At 59.0% G+C, this 13,736-nt stretch overlaps 1 protein-coding gene across 1 annotated transcript; it reads right to left on the bottom strand.

Moving 5' to 3' along the window:
- Window positions 1-2,852: 2,852 nt before the first annotated feature.
- MAB21L4 (mab-21 like 4) lies at window positions 2,853-12,270 on the bottom strand. The gene is made up of 5 exons (XM_033112370.1): window positions 11,585-12,270; window positions 7,705-7,930; window positions 5,902-6,055; window positions 4,181-4,537; window positions 2,853-3,357 (listed from the first exon to the last, which is right to left on the bottom strand). The coding sequence occupies exons 1-5, from the start codon at window positions 12,066-12,068 to the stop codon at window positions 3,265-3,267; spliced, it is 1,314 nt and encodes a 437-aa protein (XP_032968261.1). The 5' UTR covers window positions 12,069-12,270; the 3' UTR covers window positions 2,853-3,264.
- Window positions 12,271-13,736: the final 1,466 nt, after the last annotated feature.

The raw sequence follows: 13,736 nt of genomic DNA, 5'->3' as shown, positions 1-13,736 counted from the left end.
CTGGGAGGACCTGACACACAGACAAGTCTGGGAGGGCCTCAGCCTCCTCCCCCTCCTTGGCTTGTCCCCCTCGGACCTTTAACTCCGCCCCTCACTTGGGGTTTCCCTCAACCTGTCCCTCCCAGCAAGTTTCAGACCAGGCCCACGTCTGACCTACAATGGACGGGTGTATGCTTCAGGCAGTCTCAGCCATGCCCATATTTTCCAGGTCTTCACTGGTCCCAAGAACCCCCAGGGGGCAGGCCAAGCAGGGTGGACTCTGCAGCCTAATACCCCCTGTGTCCTTGTGTGCAGCAGAGGTTGGCCTGGCTCTGTCCCTGCTGCTCACCCAGGTGCACTGGGGTAGGGCCCTGAGCAGACCAGAGGCCAGCCACCCCACAGTGCTCTGGGCACCAGGACAGATGGGCACTAATGGGACATTGTCACCTCATAGCTGTCATCAGCACAGGAGTGGAGAGGGCCAGAGCATTGAAATCCAGAAGGCAAAGGCAGGGAGGGGCTCTTCCAGAGAAGGCCAGAGAGTTTGGGGGCCAAACATGCAGGGCCACGTGAGTCAGCCTGAAGATTCTGGCCTTTGTCACAAAGGCAGCCCTGTCTTGGTTGGGCTTCCCCAGAAGCAGACACAGAGATGAGAATTCAGGTACAAGTACTATCCAATGGCAGCTCCCTGAGCTCCCCAGCCAGTCAACACCCCCACCGCCATCTGATTTCCATCCCCACAGATAAGGTAATTGGAGTTCACAGAAAAGAATCACAAAATACATTCTCTCTATTGTCTGCTTGTTTCACTTAGCACTTTGCGGTTGTGGGGGTTCCTATTGCATTGTATGGACAAATCGCAGTTTGTTCATTGGTGCACTGCTGACGGACCTCTGAGTGATTTCCAACAGGGGGCCGTTATGGATACGGTTGTGGAAACATCGTTATGCAGGCTTTGTGTGTCCTACGTAAGCACAGGTTTAACTTTGTAAGACCTGCAGCAAGATTCTCGGGGGTGGCTGCAAGATTCTCCACCCTCACCGGAGCTCACCAGAAGTATGCAAGTTCCGGCAGCCCCACCTCCTCGTCAGGTTGTCTTTTCTTCTAGCGGGTGAGACTAGCTTGGTTCGAATGTGCATTTTCCTGATGATTCAGGGTGTTGAGCATTTCTTCACGTGCTTGTTGGCCATTCGTGTATCTTCTTTTGAGAAGTGTCAGCTCAAGTATTTTGCTCTCATTATTTGATTTTCATCTTTTTATTGCTGATTTGTGATAGTTATTTGATAGATTCTGAATTCTGTCAGATACGTGTGCATGAGTATTTTCTCCTATTCTGTGGCTTTCCTTTTTTTTTTTTTTTTTAAGGAGGGCGCAGCTCACAGTGGCCCATGCAGGGATTGAACCGGCAACCTTGGCATTATTAGCACCACACTCTAACCAATTGAGTTAACTGGCCACCCGCCTATTCATTTTCTAAATCATGTCTTTCAAAGAGCAGATATTTTAAATTTGGATGAAGTCCTACTTATCCTTTTTTTTTTTTTTTTTTTTTTAATGGTCTGTGCTGTTCACATCCTGTCTAGGAAACATTTGCCTTCTTTGCGGTCCTGCAGATATCTTCCTGTTTTCTCCTAGAAACAACAGTGTCAGCTCTTATGTGTAGGTTTATGATCCACGTCACGTTAATTTTGTGCATACAGTGGAAAATGGGTCACAGTTCGATTTTATCCAGGCTGATGGTATCCAGTTGTTCAAGCAACGTTTGGTACACACTTAGTTTCCACGTCTAATTGACTTGGCCACTTTGTCAACTGACCATATGTACAGGTGTGTTTCTGGCCTCCCCACCCTGTTTTGTTGTATTTATCTATCCTGGTTCAGTGCCAAACTGTCTTAAATACTGCAGCTTTATACTAATGAGTCTTGAAATCAAGGTGTGCAAGTCCTCCAATTTTGTTGTTTTAAGATTGTTTTTCTTACCCTAGATCCTTTGAATTCCCATGTAAGTTTTAGAATCATCTGGAATCATCTAGAGCTCGCTGGAGTTTTGATGAGAATTGCACTAAATCTATGTATCAAGTTAAGCACAATGGAAATCACCAAGATATTACACATTTTTAATTAAAAAAATTTAAAGACCTAAACATTAACTTAGGTGTTTTAAAATTATATGTAGCAATGTTTCTAGTTTCAGTGTAGAATCTCACATAGCTTTTGTTAGATGTATTTCTAGGTGTTTGCTATTTTGTAAATGGTATTTAAAAATTTTCATTTCCAGTGGTTTATTTTTCATATATAGAAGTACAGCTAATTTTTCTCTATTAACCCAGTATCTTCTGACCTTACTAAATTCACAAAGTCTAGAGGTTTCTTTGTAGATTCCTTAGGGCTTTCTCTGTAAATAATCAAGTTGTCTATGCATAATGACAGTTTTACTCCTTCTTTCCCATTATTCATGCCGTTTACTGATTTTTCCTGCTCGGATCACAGGCAAGGAGCCTATAACACACAGCTCACGATGGGCAGCTCAGGTCACCTAGTGATTGGGGATCTCCTGGCCGAGGCTCATTCTCCCCTGAGGCCCACATCCTACCAGACGCGTCGCTTTGAAAAGCAAGTAGTTCTCTGCGGCAGAACCTCAGCTTCCACGTTAGAGTTTCCCAGAAATGCCACAGGGTGCCCTTTGTGCCACGGGCACCCCAGCCCATGAACCTGCTAGATAGCCCACCTGTGCTCTGGCCCACTCAGAACTAACAGCCTCTGAGCCACCCAGTAAATGAACAATTCCAAGGGGGTGACACCATCTCCAAAATCCTCAGAGGCCACCAGGCCCTGTCTTTGTTCTTCGTGGTAGATGGGGCAAGGTACAAGAACCGTATTCCTTAGACATGCATTCATTTATTCAGGATCAGATATATAGCATTTCATCACATGGCGTAGCACACGACGCTGGTGGGGGGACAAGCCCTCAGGTCCCAGGGCTTCTTCAAACACTTGGTTTTCAGCCTTGATGGCCTCACACAGGATGGATCAATATGCATCACATGAAATACACAGCACCTCATCCCAGGCCCTGCCCCTGCAGATGAGGCCGCTGTCCAGGTGGCCCGCTGTCCAGTACTCAGACTCCCATGAGGTCGTCCCCTGGATTGTCTGAGGCAGTCCCTGGGGACAAGGTCCCTCCACCAACCATCACCGGCTCAATATGAAACCCATTCCCTTCTTCCCACGTCCTGGGAGCCTCCGTGGGGTGGTGTAGTGGGTGGCAAAGCCCAGGCAGCGTACTCAGCGGTCCTCACCTCCCAGGGTCTTGGTCTTCCGGAAGATGCTTTGCATGGCAGAGATCCGATCCTTATCCTGGATGTGGAAGACCTGGAACTGCGAGTGGGTGGGGACAGCGGTCACAGAGACGTCTGGGAGCCTGTCACAGGGCCCCGGACACAGTGTGGGACCACACTCGCTCCCTGACCACCAGGCCCTCCTGCCTCTGGGTCTCTGCCTGGATGGTCCTCCCGCAGGTGGACCCGCCCAGCACCTCCCCCGCTGCCTTCCTCACAGGCAGGTGTCCCTGGGTGGGCCTGACACAGAGAAGGCCCCTGCCAGGTGCTTGTTGAGTGCTGAGTGTCCCCCTCCCGCGACCACCACCCCATGCGCGGATGTGCCCTGGAACGAGACCATGTTGGCTTTTTGGGGGGAGGGTGGGCTTGCCCTTGTGGGAAGAACAGAACTGGGCTCTCTGGGGTGGGGGAGGGGTCGGCTAGTAGACATAGCGGAACCTTGGGGCTCCAGAAGGGCAGCTAGCTGGTGGAGCAGCCAAGCAGCCCCAGATGCCAGGGTATGTGGTGTGGGACTCCTGGGTCCGGGGATGCAGCAGGAAACCGGCCTGTGAGCTTGGGAGACCACGCCCCTCCGTGAGGAATGGAGCCCGGGGTAGCCGCTAGGCCTCTGAGCGCTCTCAGTGTGGGTTTGGAGTGGTTTCGGGGGAAGGCGGCAGGTTTGGACGTGCTGCCCTGGTTCCCAGACAGCGGCCCTGGGCCCATGGGGCCACTGGTGGGTGGGGGCACTCATGGCCTATCTGACCCCCAGATGGCACATCCTTCCCCATAGATGTTCTCACTGTCCCGGGGGAGCAGACCAGACTCTGTCCCCACCTGCATGTGACCCTGGGCTTGCCCGACGCTCCTCAGCCGACTGTACCCACCTTGTCCAGCAGGACATCGAAGTAGGCAGTGGCCCAGTAGGAGGGGTCACTGGCGGGCAGCTGCAGCAACGCCCTGACCCCACTGCTGAGGCGTGGCGGGGGGCTCTGGCCCAGGTGGGTGACATGGATACGCAGGGCCGCCTCGGGCTGGCTGGCGAAGAGCTCCACGCGCTGGTACAGGGCCCGGAGGTCCAGGCCGGCGTCCTGCAGCAGGTTCTGCTCAGGGTGCAGGAAGTGGGGCAGGTTGCTGGTGGCCAGGCAGCACAGAAGCACCACCAGCAGGCGGTACACGGCGCCCTGCAGTTCTGCCCAGTCCTCCGGCGCGGGGAACAGCACCGAGGCCCACAGCAGCACGGTCTGCAGAAGGACAGGAGGACGGCACTCAGGCCCTCCCCGCCCCTCACTCTCCCCACACCCCCACTGGCACTCCTGCCCCACCCCTCACACCTCCCCAGGGTGTCCCAGCGTGAATCCCAGCCCCTCCCCCACTGCTGTCCCCACCCAGTGCCTCCTGGATGCCCCGACCCTGGGCTGAGTCCAAGGCCGGCAGGAGGCCACCCCAGCCTCCCCTCCAGGGTGCTCCCACGCAGCCGCCAGGGTCCTTCTCAAGGATGCTGCACTGCCTACCCTTCCTCTGGGCCCTTCCTCATGCCCCCCACCCCCGAACTCCTGCTCATACCCTGCGGCCCGTCCTACAGAGCCCTACTCCATGGCATTTCCCAGCCCGTCTGTGTGCCCAGGATGCCGGGGCCTGGAATACGTCTGAAGGCCGTAGTTGGACTTCCTCAGTCACCCCAGGCACCTTCTCCCAACGCTGAGTCCCCCTAGCCAGGGAACCCCTCCTTCACACAGGTGCTTTGCTGTGTCCTCATACCCTTCTCCCTCTGCCGGCCCCCCTAACCCCTAGTTCATTTCTGGAGCTAGTGTGTCAGACCCCGAGGGACACCCCCTCAGAAATTGCCCCCCCCAGGGGTGGGGATGGAGTCCTGAGAGGGGCGGTGAGTGGCCTGAGGTCACACAGGGACCCATGGGGCGCATTCTCAGGAGCCAGGCCAGGCCACCCCTCCCTTAACCCCCACCGCTATGATCTACGCAGCAACACTCCACTGGCCTCCACTGCGCCCGCCACAGGCACAGACCCCAGGCTCCACAGCCCACTCGCCGCCCCCCAGAGCCAGGGCCGTCCTGCCTTGCTCTTCTCATCACCTGACGTCACAGAGCCCTAGGAGGACAAGTTCCCAGAGGTGTCACAGCAGCCAGTGAGCAGCAGAGGAGGGGAGCCAGGCCTGGGCTGATCCCAGGTAACATTCACAGACTCCAGCTGAGGGCAGGGGCATTGGGACGGGAGGGCGGCGGCTCCCACAGCTGACACGGGCTGGTGGGAATGCTGGCTCTGTGTGACCCAACTCCAAGGTCGGATTGAAGAGCAAGCTCCCAGGCTGGGCCGGGAGGACCCCCAAGGTCAGCAGCCCTGGGATGGCAAATGTGGGTCTCAAGTGCCACTGCACTCTGCCGCCAGATGTCACCCGTGAGCCTGGGCCTCACTTCCTGGGAACCCCGGCGAGAACACAGAGTCCTCTAATGCGGAGCTCACCAGGCCACAGGCCGTCCATCAGTCAGAACTGGCACAGGGTCCAAGCCGGGTGCCTCTACCCTGGGCCTCGGGTTACAGACAAGGGCCCAGCAGAGAGGGAGCGGGCCCGCTGAGCCCCCACACGTACCTTCAGGTGGCCGAAGTTCAGGCCGGGGCTCCGGCCGCCGTCACACCAGCTCTCGTGGTTGACCCGGTCCAGGATAGAGAGGCTGTCCAGGCGGTGGCCCTGGAGTGAGCCCAGGACGTTGAGTAGCCTGGTAAGCAGGTCGTCGGTGGAGACCCTGGAGCCCAGACAGACACACCGGTGACTTGTGGTCAGCATTGACGCTTCTTCCTGGCACCCGCCCAGCGTCCAAGGCACGCTGCCTCCACAGCTTCTCCCCAGAAAGGAAATTCCCCGGCTTCTGTGGCCAACGCAGGATGGGGAGCCCCACGGGATGGCCCCCGCCAGACCGCTCCCATGAGTTTCTCAGGAAGTACACACAAAGGTTTTCACTTAAACTAGACGCCGGGCCCAGAGAACAGAGGGCCCTGGGGAGCCTCCAGGCCAGCTGCACACTTTTTAAAAAAAATGTATTAAATTTATTAGGGTGACATTGGTCAGTCAGTCAGGTCATTTTGTGGGGACAGGAAGGTGCCACTCTCACCGGCCCAGGGTGGAGCAGGAGCTCTTGGTCCCTGGCCGGGGTGTGGGTGGAGTCACCCCAGCTTGGCAGGGGTGACGTCCCAGCCTGCAGCTACAGATCACCACCGGCACTCACCGTGTGCTTGCTGAGTGACTGAGGGGTGGGGCCAGGGGACAGCTCCCTCATGGGTCCCCTCTGTGCTGCCTCAGTGCTGGATAGTCAGCTGCCCACATGCCTTGAGTCCGTGGTGGACAAGGCATAGAAAAGGCCATTTTCCCATTTACTTGCAAAACTGGCTGCTTAGCCCAGCCCTTCCCCTTTCTTCGTGGCTGGTGGTCATTTACAACCCTGGACGCAGCCCCTGCTCTGTGCAGAGGTGGGTCAGGTGGGTGGGGTTGGGTTCCCAGGCGCTCTGCAGCAGAAAACCATAGATGGGCACAGCCAGCTTTCAGAATTCATTGACTTTCAAGAATTAAGTATAAGAGCAACCCCCGCTTACCTGAACAGTGTTGCATTCCTGAAGTGTCACGCAGGCAGGAGAGCAGGCAGCGTGAGTCGCCCTGGCCAGGCGAGCTGCTATTAAGCAGTGTGAGGTCTGGATGGGGCTCCAGGGGTGCTCAGCCTCTGCCTCATGCTCCCCACTCCCTCCCTCCCTCTCACACAACCTACCCAGGCCTCCCCTTCCGTGCAGAGGCCCCCACCCTCACCTCACAAGGTGCAGGGGCAGAGACTGGGGGACCTGAGAAGGCAAGGAGGTGCTGCTGGGGCTCCCAGGACATCCAAAGGAGGGAACACTAATCTGGGAAGAGCAGCCCAGATGGGGACTTGGACGGACCTCAGTGTTAATTCGTCTTGTTTGACTCTGACCACCGTCACTGTGGGGGGACCCCTCCTTGCTGCTCTGGGAACCCGCTGTGACCCTGGACAAGTCACCTGTCCTCTTTGCTGCTTTCCCACCTGAAGCAAAGGCACTAGGCTGGGTAATGAAGGGTCCCAGCCAGGGCGGCCTTCCACACTTTCAGGCTTCGCCTCACAACTAGACACTGGCCCACTCTTGGGGTGGCAGAGGGCACAGCTCCACTCCCCGCAGCTCTGAGAGGGGATGCTAGCAGCAGGGAGCGACCATCGTGGCCAGGTCCCAAATTCCCCTGAGACCCCACAGTCAGCGTGGCACAGATGGCCACAGGGCAGGGGCGGGCAGGGAACCCCATAGCTCCTCCAGCCTCGAGTGAGGGGAGCATCGGGCTGGCACCCCTTTCTTGCTCGCGCCCCAGGATCCCGCCGACCCACGAGGGGCATCCTACCTCCAGAGCTGGGCACTAGTTGGCACAAGGGCCACCCCTTGGCCCACGATCCTTTTCAAGCTGCCTTCAGGGAACCCGAGCGTCAGCTGTGCCCCCTCCAGGGCAGGCACCCGGTGCTTCCTTCGCACCACAGGCACGACATTGAAGCGGATGGTTCTCCAGCCACTGGACACCAGCAGGGACAGGCCGAGCTTCTCCTCCCTCAGGCTGTCCACATTCAGAGAACCTGCAATGATCCGATTTGCTGGCCTCTCACCTGTGTCTGGCCCAGCCTTTGCCAGGACACTCCAGGGCCCCCCACTACTGCCCACTCAGCCCGCACTGCCCTGCCCACCCCCCACCTGCACCCTCTCTGCCCCAGCCCAGCCTCCACCTGCAGGCCCCTCCACCCCAACGTGTGTCCATCCTAGAAGCTCAGCCAGGCATGGGGCTGGCCTGGCACAAACCTGCACAGTCATTATGGGCAGAATTGTGTCCCCCAAATCCATGTGTAGAAACCCTAACTCCCTACACCTCAGACTGCGACTATTTGGAAACGGGGGTCTTTAAGAGGGGACAGGGTAAAGTAAGGCTGCGAGGAGGAGGGTGGCAGCAGCTGGGCCAGGACAGGCCACCTCCAAAAGGAGCAGCGCTGCCCCAGGCCGGGTCCTCTTGGCCAGTGGTCCCAGGCGATGCCCCCACCCGCCTGACCCTGAAGGGTCCTGCACAGCCAACATCCTCCAGCAACCTCCCCCGCCCCATGCCCCAGGCACTTCTGAGACCTAGCAGTTCTCTGCTGGGAGGGTCTCTAGCACTTCTCTCTGAGTGGCTTCTCTGCCAGGCTGTACCCCAATGCCTCCTCGGTCTTTAGGAAATGACTGGGGGTGGGTGCCCTTTCCTGGACTCATACCCCCCCACCCCCGAGATGCTAAGGGGTCATGTCAATCCCTCTGCAGAGGACAGTCTGCTGTGGGGCCACTTTGCTCAGCGTTGGCGCGAGGTGGGTCCCACTGACTCAGCAGCCTGGAGCCAGTGAGGGAGGCTGGGGGCAGCCTCTGCTGGCACTTGTGCTCCAGAGTCCAGGAGTGTTGGGCCGAGGCTGGACTCCTGGTCACACCTGCCCTCTCCTTCCCACGCCTCTTGCTCCTTCCAAGCCTCCCTGAGGGCCCCTCTGGTGCCTAGGAATCCCCGCCTCAGACACACCTCCCAGGAGGGCTGGGATGGTGAGAGACAGGTCTGTGGGCGGGACAAAACATGCAGGGCCCCTGAGGGCCTGGGGTGGGCGGAGGGGCAGACAAGGATGCCATCCTGGATGCCCCTCGGAACCCTGGGGGGTGGGGGACAGCACGTTCTAGCTGAGACACTTCCCACGTCCCATCCCACTCAGACCCCACAGGACCCAGCCCAGCGCCCACTCTCAGACCACCCAGGAAGGAAAGTTCCACAGGATCATAATGCTGGGGAGGAGGGGGGCACCAGGGCCCTCAGTTGTCCCCCAAACAAATTAATAGCAGAGAGAGTGAGGAGGGCGAGCTGAGCAGCTGGGGGCCCCCACATCACGCCCTGACCAACACTGTCCCAGACATGGAGCAGATTCCCCCACCTTCCCCAGCCCAGCCCAGTGGGGGCGCTGGGTCAGAGGTCAAGGAGCCCGACCAGCTGGAGCTCAAAGGCCTGTCCCAAAGGGAGTCTCCTAAGTGTGGCTTAGAGAAAGGTCTCCACAGCTTGTGAGTGTGAGAGCTGCACCCTCTACATCCCACAGCAGGCGCCATCCGCCCTGGCCCACCCATGGCCCTGGGGGTCCTGCAGGAAGGAGTCCCAAGCCCCAGATACAGACCCCTCCCTCCAGTCTCCTGCAGGGCAGCTCCGGGGACCGGCCCAGGTTCTGCTCCTGCCACCAGGGCCACTCCATCCCCTGAATGGGCCTCAATTTCCCCAGTTAAAGGGAGAGAGGGGTTCAGTGATCCCCAGCTTCTCCCGTTCAGCATTTGGGGCACCCGTCTGGCAAAGGCGCGGTGGCCTCGTTTCCTTATTTACCACTGGTCACACATTTTGTCCATGAAATGTGGCTTGAGAGGCAGCCAACCACACCGGCTGCGCGTTCCAGCCACTCCCACCTCAGTCTGGCCTGGTCTCACCGGTTCCCAGGGGCAGCCTGAACGCTGTCACCTGGAGCTGCACACTTCTCTGAAGGGAAGTGGCAGGAAGCTATGCTCGGAATGTCCCTGGGTGCCTAGTGCTCAGCCCCCTGGGTGTGGCTGCGTTCTCAGCCAGGAAGCTGAGGACAGTGGGACCTCAGGACGGCGGGACCTCAGGATGGTGGGACCTGAGGACGGTGGGGACTGGAGGATGGTGGGACATGAGGAGGGTGGGACCTCAGGACAGTGGGACCTGAGGACCGTGGGGACCTCAGGACGGTGGGACCTCAGGGTGGTGGGGACATGAGGATGGTGGGGACCTGAGGACGGTGGGACCTGAGGACCGTGAGGAGAGGCCTGGCAGCCTAGAATGTGCCTGAAGGGCTGGGCAAAGCCTGTGCTCAACCAGTTGGTGGATCTGTCTCCCAGTTGCGGAGAAGGGCCTGCAGGTGACAGGGCGGAAATCCCCACATTAGGTCACAGAAATAGACAGAAAGGGCCCTGCCAAAGCTGCCTGTGAGCATCGGAAAGTTCAGAGATGATCAGATAAGATGTCTGCGGGCCAGGCTCTTAATGACAGCCTTCGGCCACCCTGTGAGGGCAATGTTTGTCACCCCCCTGAGTGGTGTCACCTGCCCCAGGTAACCAGGCAGGTCCGGGGAGGGGCCGGGGTGGGGCGACACCCCTCCTGTTACAAATCTATCCAGAAGTCCAGCCATTTTTTGACGGATTCCCGGCTTCCCCAGAGCCCACAGGAAGCACGCAGGAGGAAAGGCTGGTCCTGTGGGTCCAGATGGCTCAGGTCCCCATGCCACCAGGTGGGCCCGAGCCTGGATGTGCAGCCAGACTGGGGCTCGACACGCTGGCCACCAGGGCAGGTCACTGGCTGTCAGGTGAGCTGACCATCCCACTTGCTGCTCTCACAGCGGATGTGAGGGCCAGACTAATACCAGGTGGCAGCCACACGTCTGTCCCTCCCACGGGAAGCAGGGCATTCTGCCTCAGTCCCCAACTGCCTGCCAGGACAAGCTGACGTCTTTTTTCTGGAATTCCTCACCCTGGGCCCCTGCTGTCCTGGGCCCTGCACAGGCTGAGCCTGTCCTTCCAACGCCTCCTAGTCCGGGCAGCCCCTGCCCACTACGTCTGCCCCTGCCGACCTTGGGGCTCACCACCCCCCACTTCACATCAACAAGGCACCGAAGGAGAGACTGAGGCCAGAACCCTGGCTCACCTGAAAGTACCTGGCCACAGAGCTCACTCTGGGTCCAAGACACCAGTTAGCAAGTGGACCCGAAGTTGAAGCAGACCTGTGCACACATATGCATGTATGCACACCCTCCACAGTCACGTGTGCACACTCACACACATACATGCCCACGCGTGTGGCACATGTATTCACAATCTTGCAGTCACACACGCACACACATGCATGCACAGAGTCCTCCCAAACCAGTACAGTGTGACCAGATGCCTGACGTGGGGACAGCTGCGAGGACTGTCACGTGCAGCTGGGACCGAAAATGGAACGACTTGCCCAGAACAGTGCAGGGACCCTCGTCAAGCAGATTAACTGGAAAACAAGGTGCTGGTCACAGTTTCTAGCCGCTAACCGTTACTACCAAAATCACCATGTAAAACTTCAATAATATGACATATGTCTTCTCGGAACTAGAAATGACCTCAGAGCGATGTTCCCCAGCTGGCGTGCCCCTGACACGCACCTGTGTGCACTCATGTGTGAAGAGCACCCCCTGTGCCCCTACCTGGTGTGATGAGGCCGTGGTGCTTGCAGTGCACGATGGCAGCCACCAGACGGTCCTTGAGGACATGCAGGACTTTGCTGGGCACAATGTGGCCCAAACACTTGGCGCTGTCCTCCGAGGAGGCGGTGAAGACGTCGTCAGTCACCCAGGCCTCCAGGCTGGCCCCTCCCCTGGGAACACCTAGGCGGCAGGACGTGGGGCCATCCTCGGTCTGGGCGGCCTCTGGCTCCTCCACCAGCAGGGCTGCGGCCTCCACGCTCAGGGGCACCTCCATGTCCAGCGGGCCGTCCGAGGAGCGCAAGGCAAACTGGAAGGCCTCCAGGTCTCGGGAGTAATCCACGAGGAAGCGGGGGTCCAGGGTGTGCAGGTGCTCAAGCACCGTAAGCAGCACGTCCTCCGCACGCTGGTACTCCTGCACCCGGGCCGCGCCCCGCGAGCGGATGGCCCGCAGGTAGTGGTGCCACAGGGACACCTGCACGGCCATGGCAGGGCCAGGGCACGGGCCAGCTCTCGAGCACGACTGGGAGCTGCAGAGACTGGGAGGAGACAGCTGCTCTGGTGACGGGCAGGGCCACAGGTGGGGCCCAGTCCCAGCTCCCCCTGAGCAGAGTCCCAGAGTGACGGCTGGTGCAGCAGGTTAAGTAGCTGAACGTGGACCAAGCCTTTGAAGTGAGGTGAGTCAGTCACTAACAATTAGGAACGTCACAGAGCAGGCAGCAGGGGGGCCTCCCTGGGCTCCTCCCTCTTGTCACACTGTCTCTTGGCCCAAGGCACAGGACTTCCGCCCACCCAGGCCTGCACTGCCCCTAGAGGTGGGGGCCTGCTCCTGGGCTCCCCCTCACACCCTCACCCCAAAAACAGAGCCTCAGGGCCTCTGTGACATCAGGGCCTCCCCACCAGATTAGGTGTTTGCACACATGGCTTCCCCTTTGCTCAGAATAGAAAGGTGAGGCAGGACGTGGCTGCCCCAGCCCCGAGGGTGGTGGCTGCCCCAGCCCCGAGGGTGGGGGCTGCCCCCTGGAGCTACTAGTTCCCAGCAGCCCCTCTGTGAGGTAGCCTGGAAACAACCAGCCTCAGGCCCGGGCTGCAGGCTATGTTTCTATAGCAACCTAAACATTCCCTTCTGCACCTGTGCACCGCTCAAGCTGGGAGTCTCAAACCTGGCACCCACCAACGTCCACGCCTGAACCCCACCTCTTCCCCCTGCAAAGCCTGTATTCAGTGCCCTCAAACCCCCAGCCCTGGGCCCTCGGGCTGCTCATCCCCCACCCCACCTGGCCCTCAGCCTGACAGGAGCGGCACCCACCTGGGCCTGTAGGCGGAGTGAGTCTGGTTCTGGGAGAAATCTCCTTGGCGGCCCAGCCCACCTCCCTGCTCAGGGCTGTGCAAGTCCCAACCAGCAGCTGGGAGCCACCCCCCACCCACCCCCCACGTGACCCTTGGCCCCTCCAGGCTGGCCATGTGCATCAGGTACTCCCCGTTGGAGCTTCTGCAAACAGCGAACATGGAGACAGCCCCAGACAGCTATCACAGACACCGCCCCACAGCCCCTGACTTTCCGTCCCCCGGGCCTCAGACACCAGGGGAGATGTGGGCAGAACCAGGATCCAAGGCACTCACTTCCTGGTACTTGGAAGCCTTTCTGAGGAGCTGCAGCCCCAGTGAGGGGTCTCTGCTTTCATGCCTCCTCGGACAGGGAGCTCACCACCTCACAGGGCAGTCAAGCAAGAGACAGAGTTCCTGTCTCAAACCTGGCGCAGTCCTGTCCTCTGGGGTTGACAAGAACATGTGTGCCTCTCCCCCAGGACTGCTGCTCAGAGTCAGGACTCATGTGCCCTGGGGCCCACCTCACACCGCCCGGCGCCCCCATACGCACTGTTCCCCACACACTGCCCCTTGCCTGGCCCCTCCATCTCCAGGGGACTCTGACCAGTAGGGAGGGGCATCGCTGCAGAGGAGCTGGTCCTATAACCCTCACCTTGACCCTCCGTCGCTGTCTGTGAGTTGGATTCTCACGTTCCTCCAGTCCTACTTTCTCAGGAATCTCGCAACTGTGTCCTGAACTCTCCCAGGGGTCCCAGTGGCCTCATCCTCCCAAAGTGCCCAGGGCTCTGAGCCCAGATGAAGGCCCAGCTCCACATCCCACAAGCTG

This window comes from Rhinolophus ferrumequinum, chromosome 8 (assembly GCF_004115265.2).
Source record: "Rhinolophus ferrumequinum isolate MPI-CBG mRhiFer1 chromosome 8, mRhiFer1_v1.p, whole genome shotgun sequence".
In the NCBI taxonomy this organism is placed as follows: domain Eukaryota; kingdom Metazoa; phylum Chordata; class Mammalia; order Chiroptera; family Rhinolophidae; genus Rhinolophus; species Rhinolophus ferrumequinum.
Note: the sequence above shows the minus strand (reverse complement) of the source record. Positions and strands in the feature narration are given on the sequence as shown.

Bases quoted from the DNA above. Each gene is read 5' to 3' on its own strand.
- MAB21L4 (XM_033112370.1), bottom strand. From the start codon at position 12,068: ATGGCCGTGCAGGTGTCCCTGTGGCACCACTACCTGCGGGCCATCCGC. The intron at 7,931-11,584 runs GTAGGGGCACAG...GGATCATTGCAG, and splicing joins CCACGGCCTCATCACACCAG to GTTCTCTGAATGTGGACAGC. The intron at 6,056-7,704 runs GTAGGATGCCCC...TCTGGGCTCCAG, and splicing joins ACTAGTGCCCAGCTCTGGAG to GGTCTCCACCGACGACCTGC.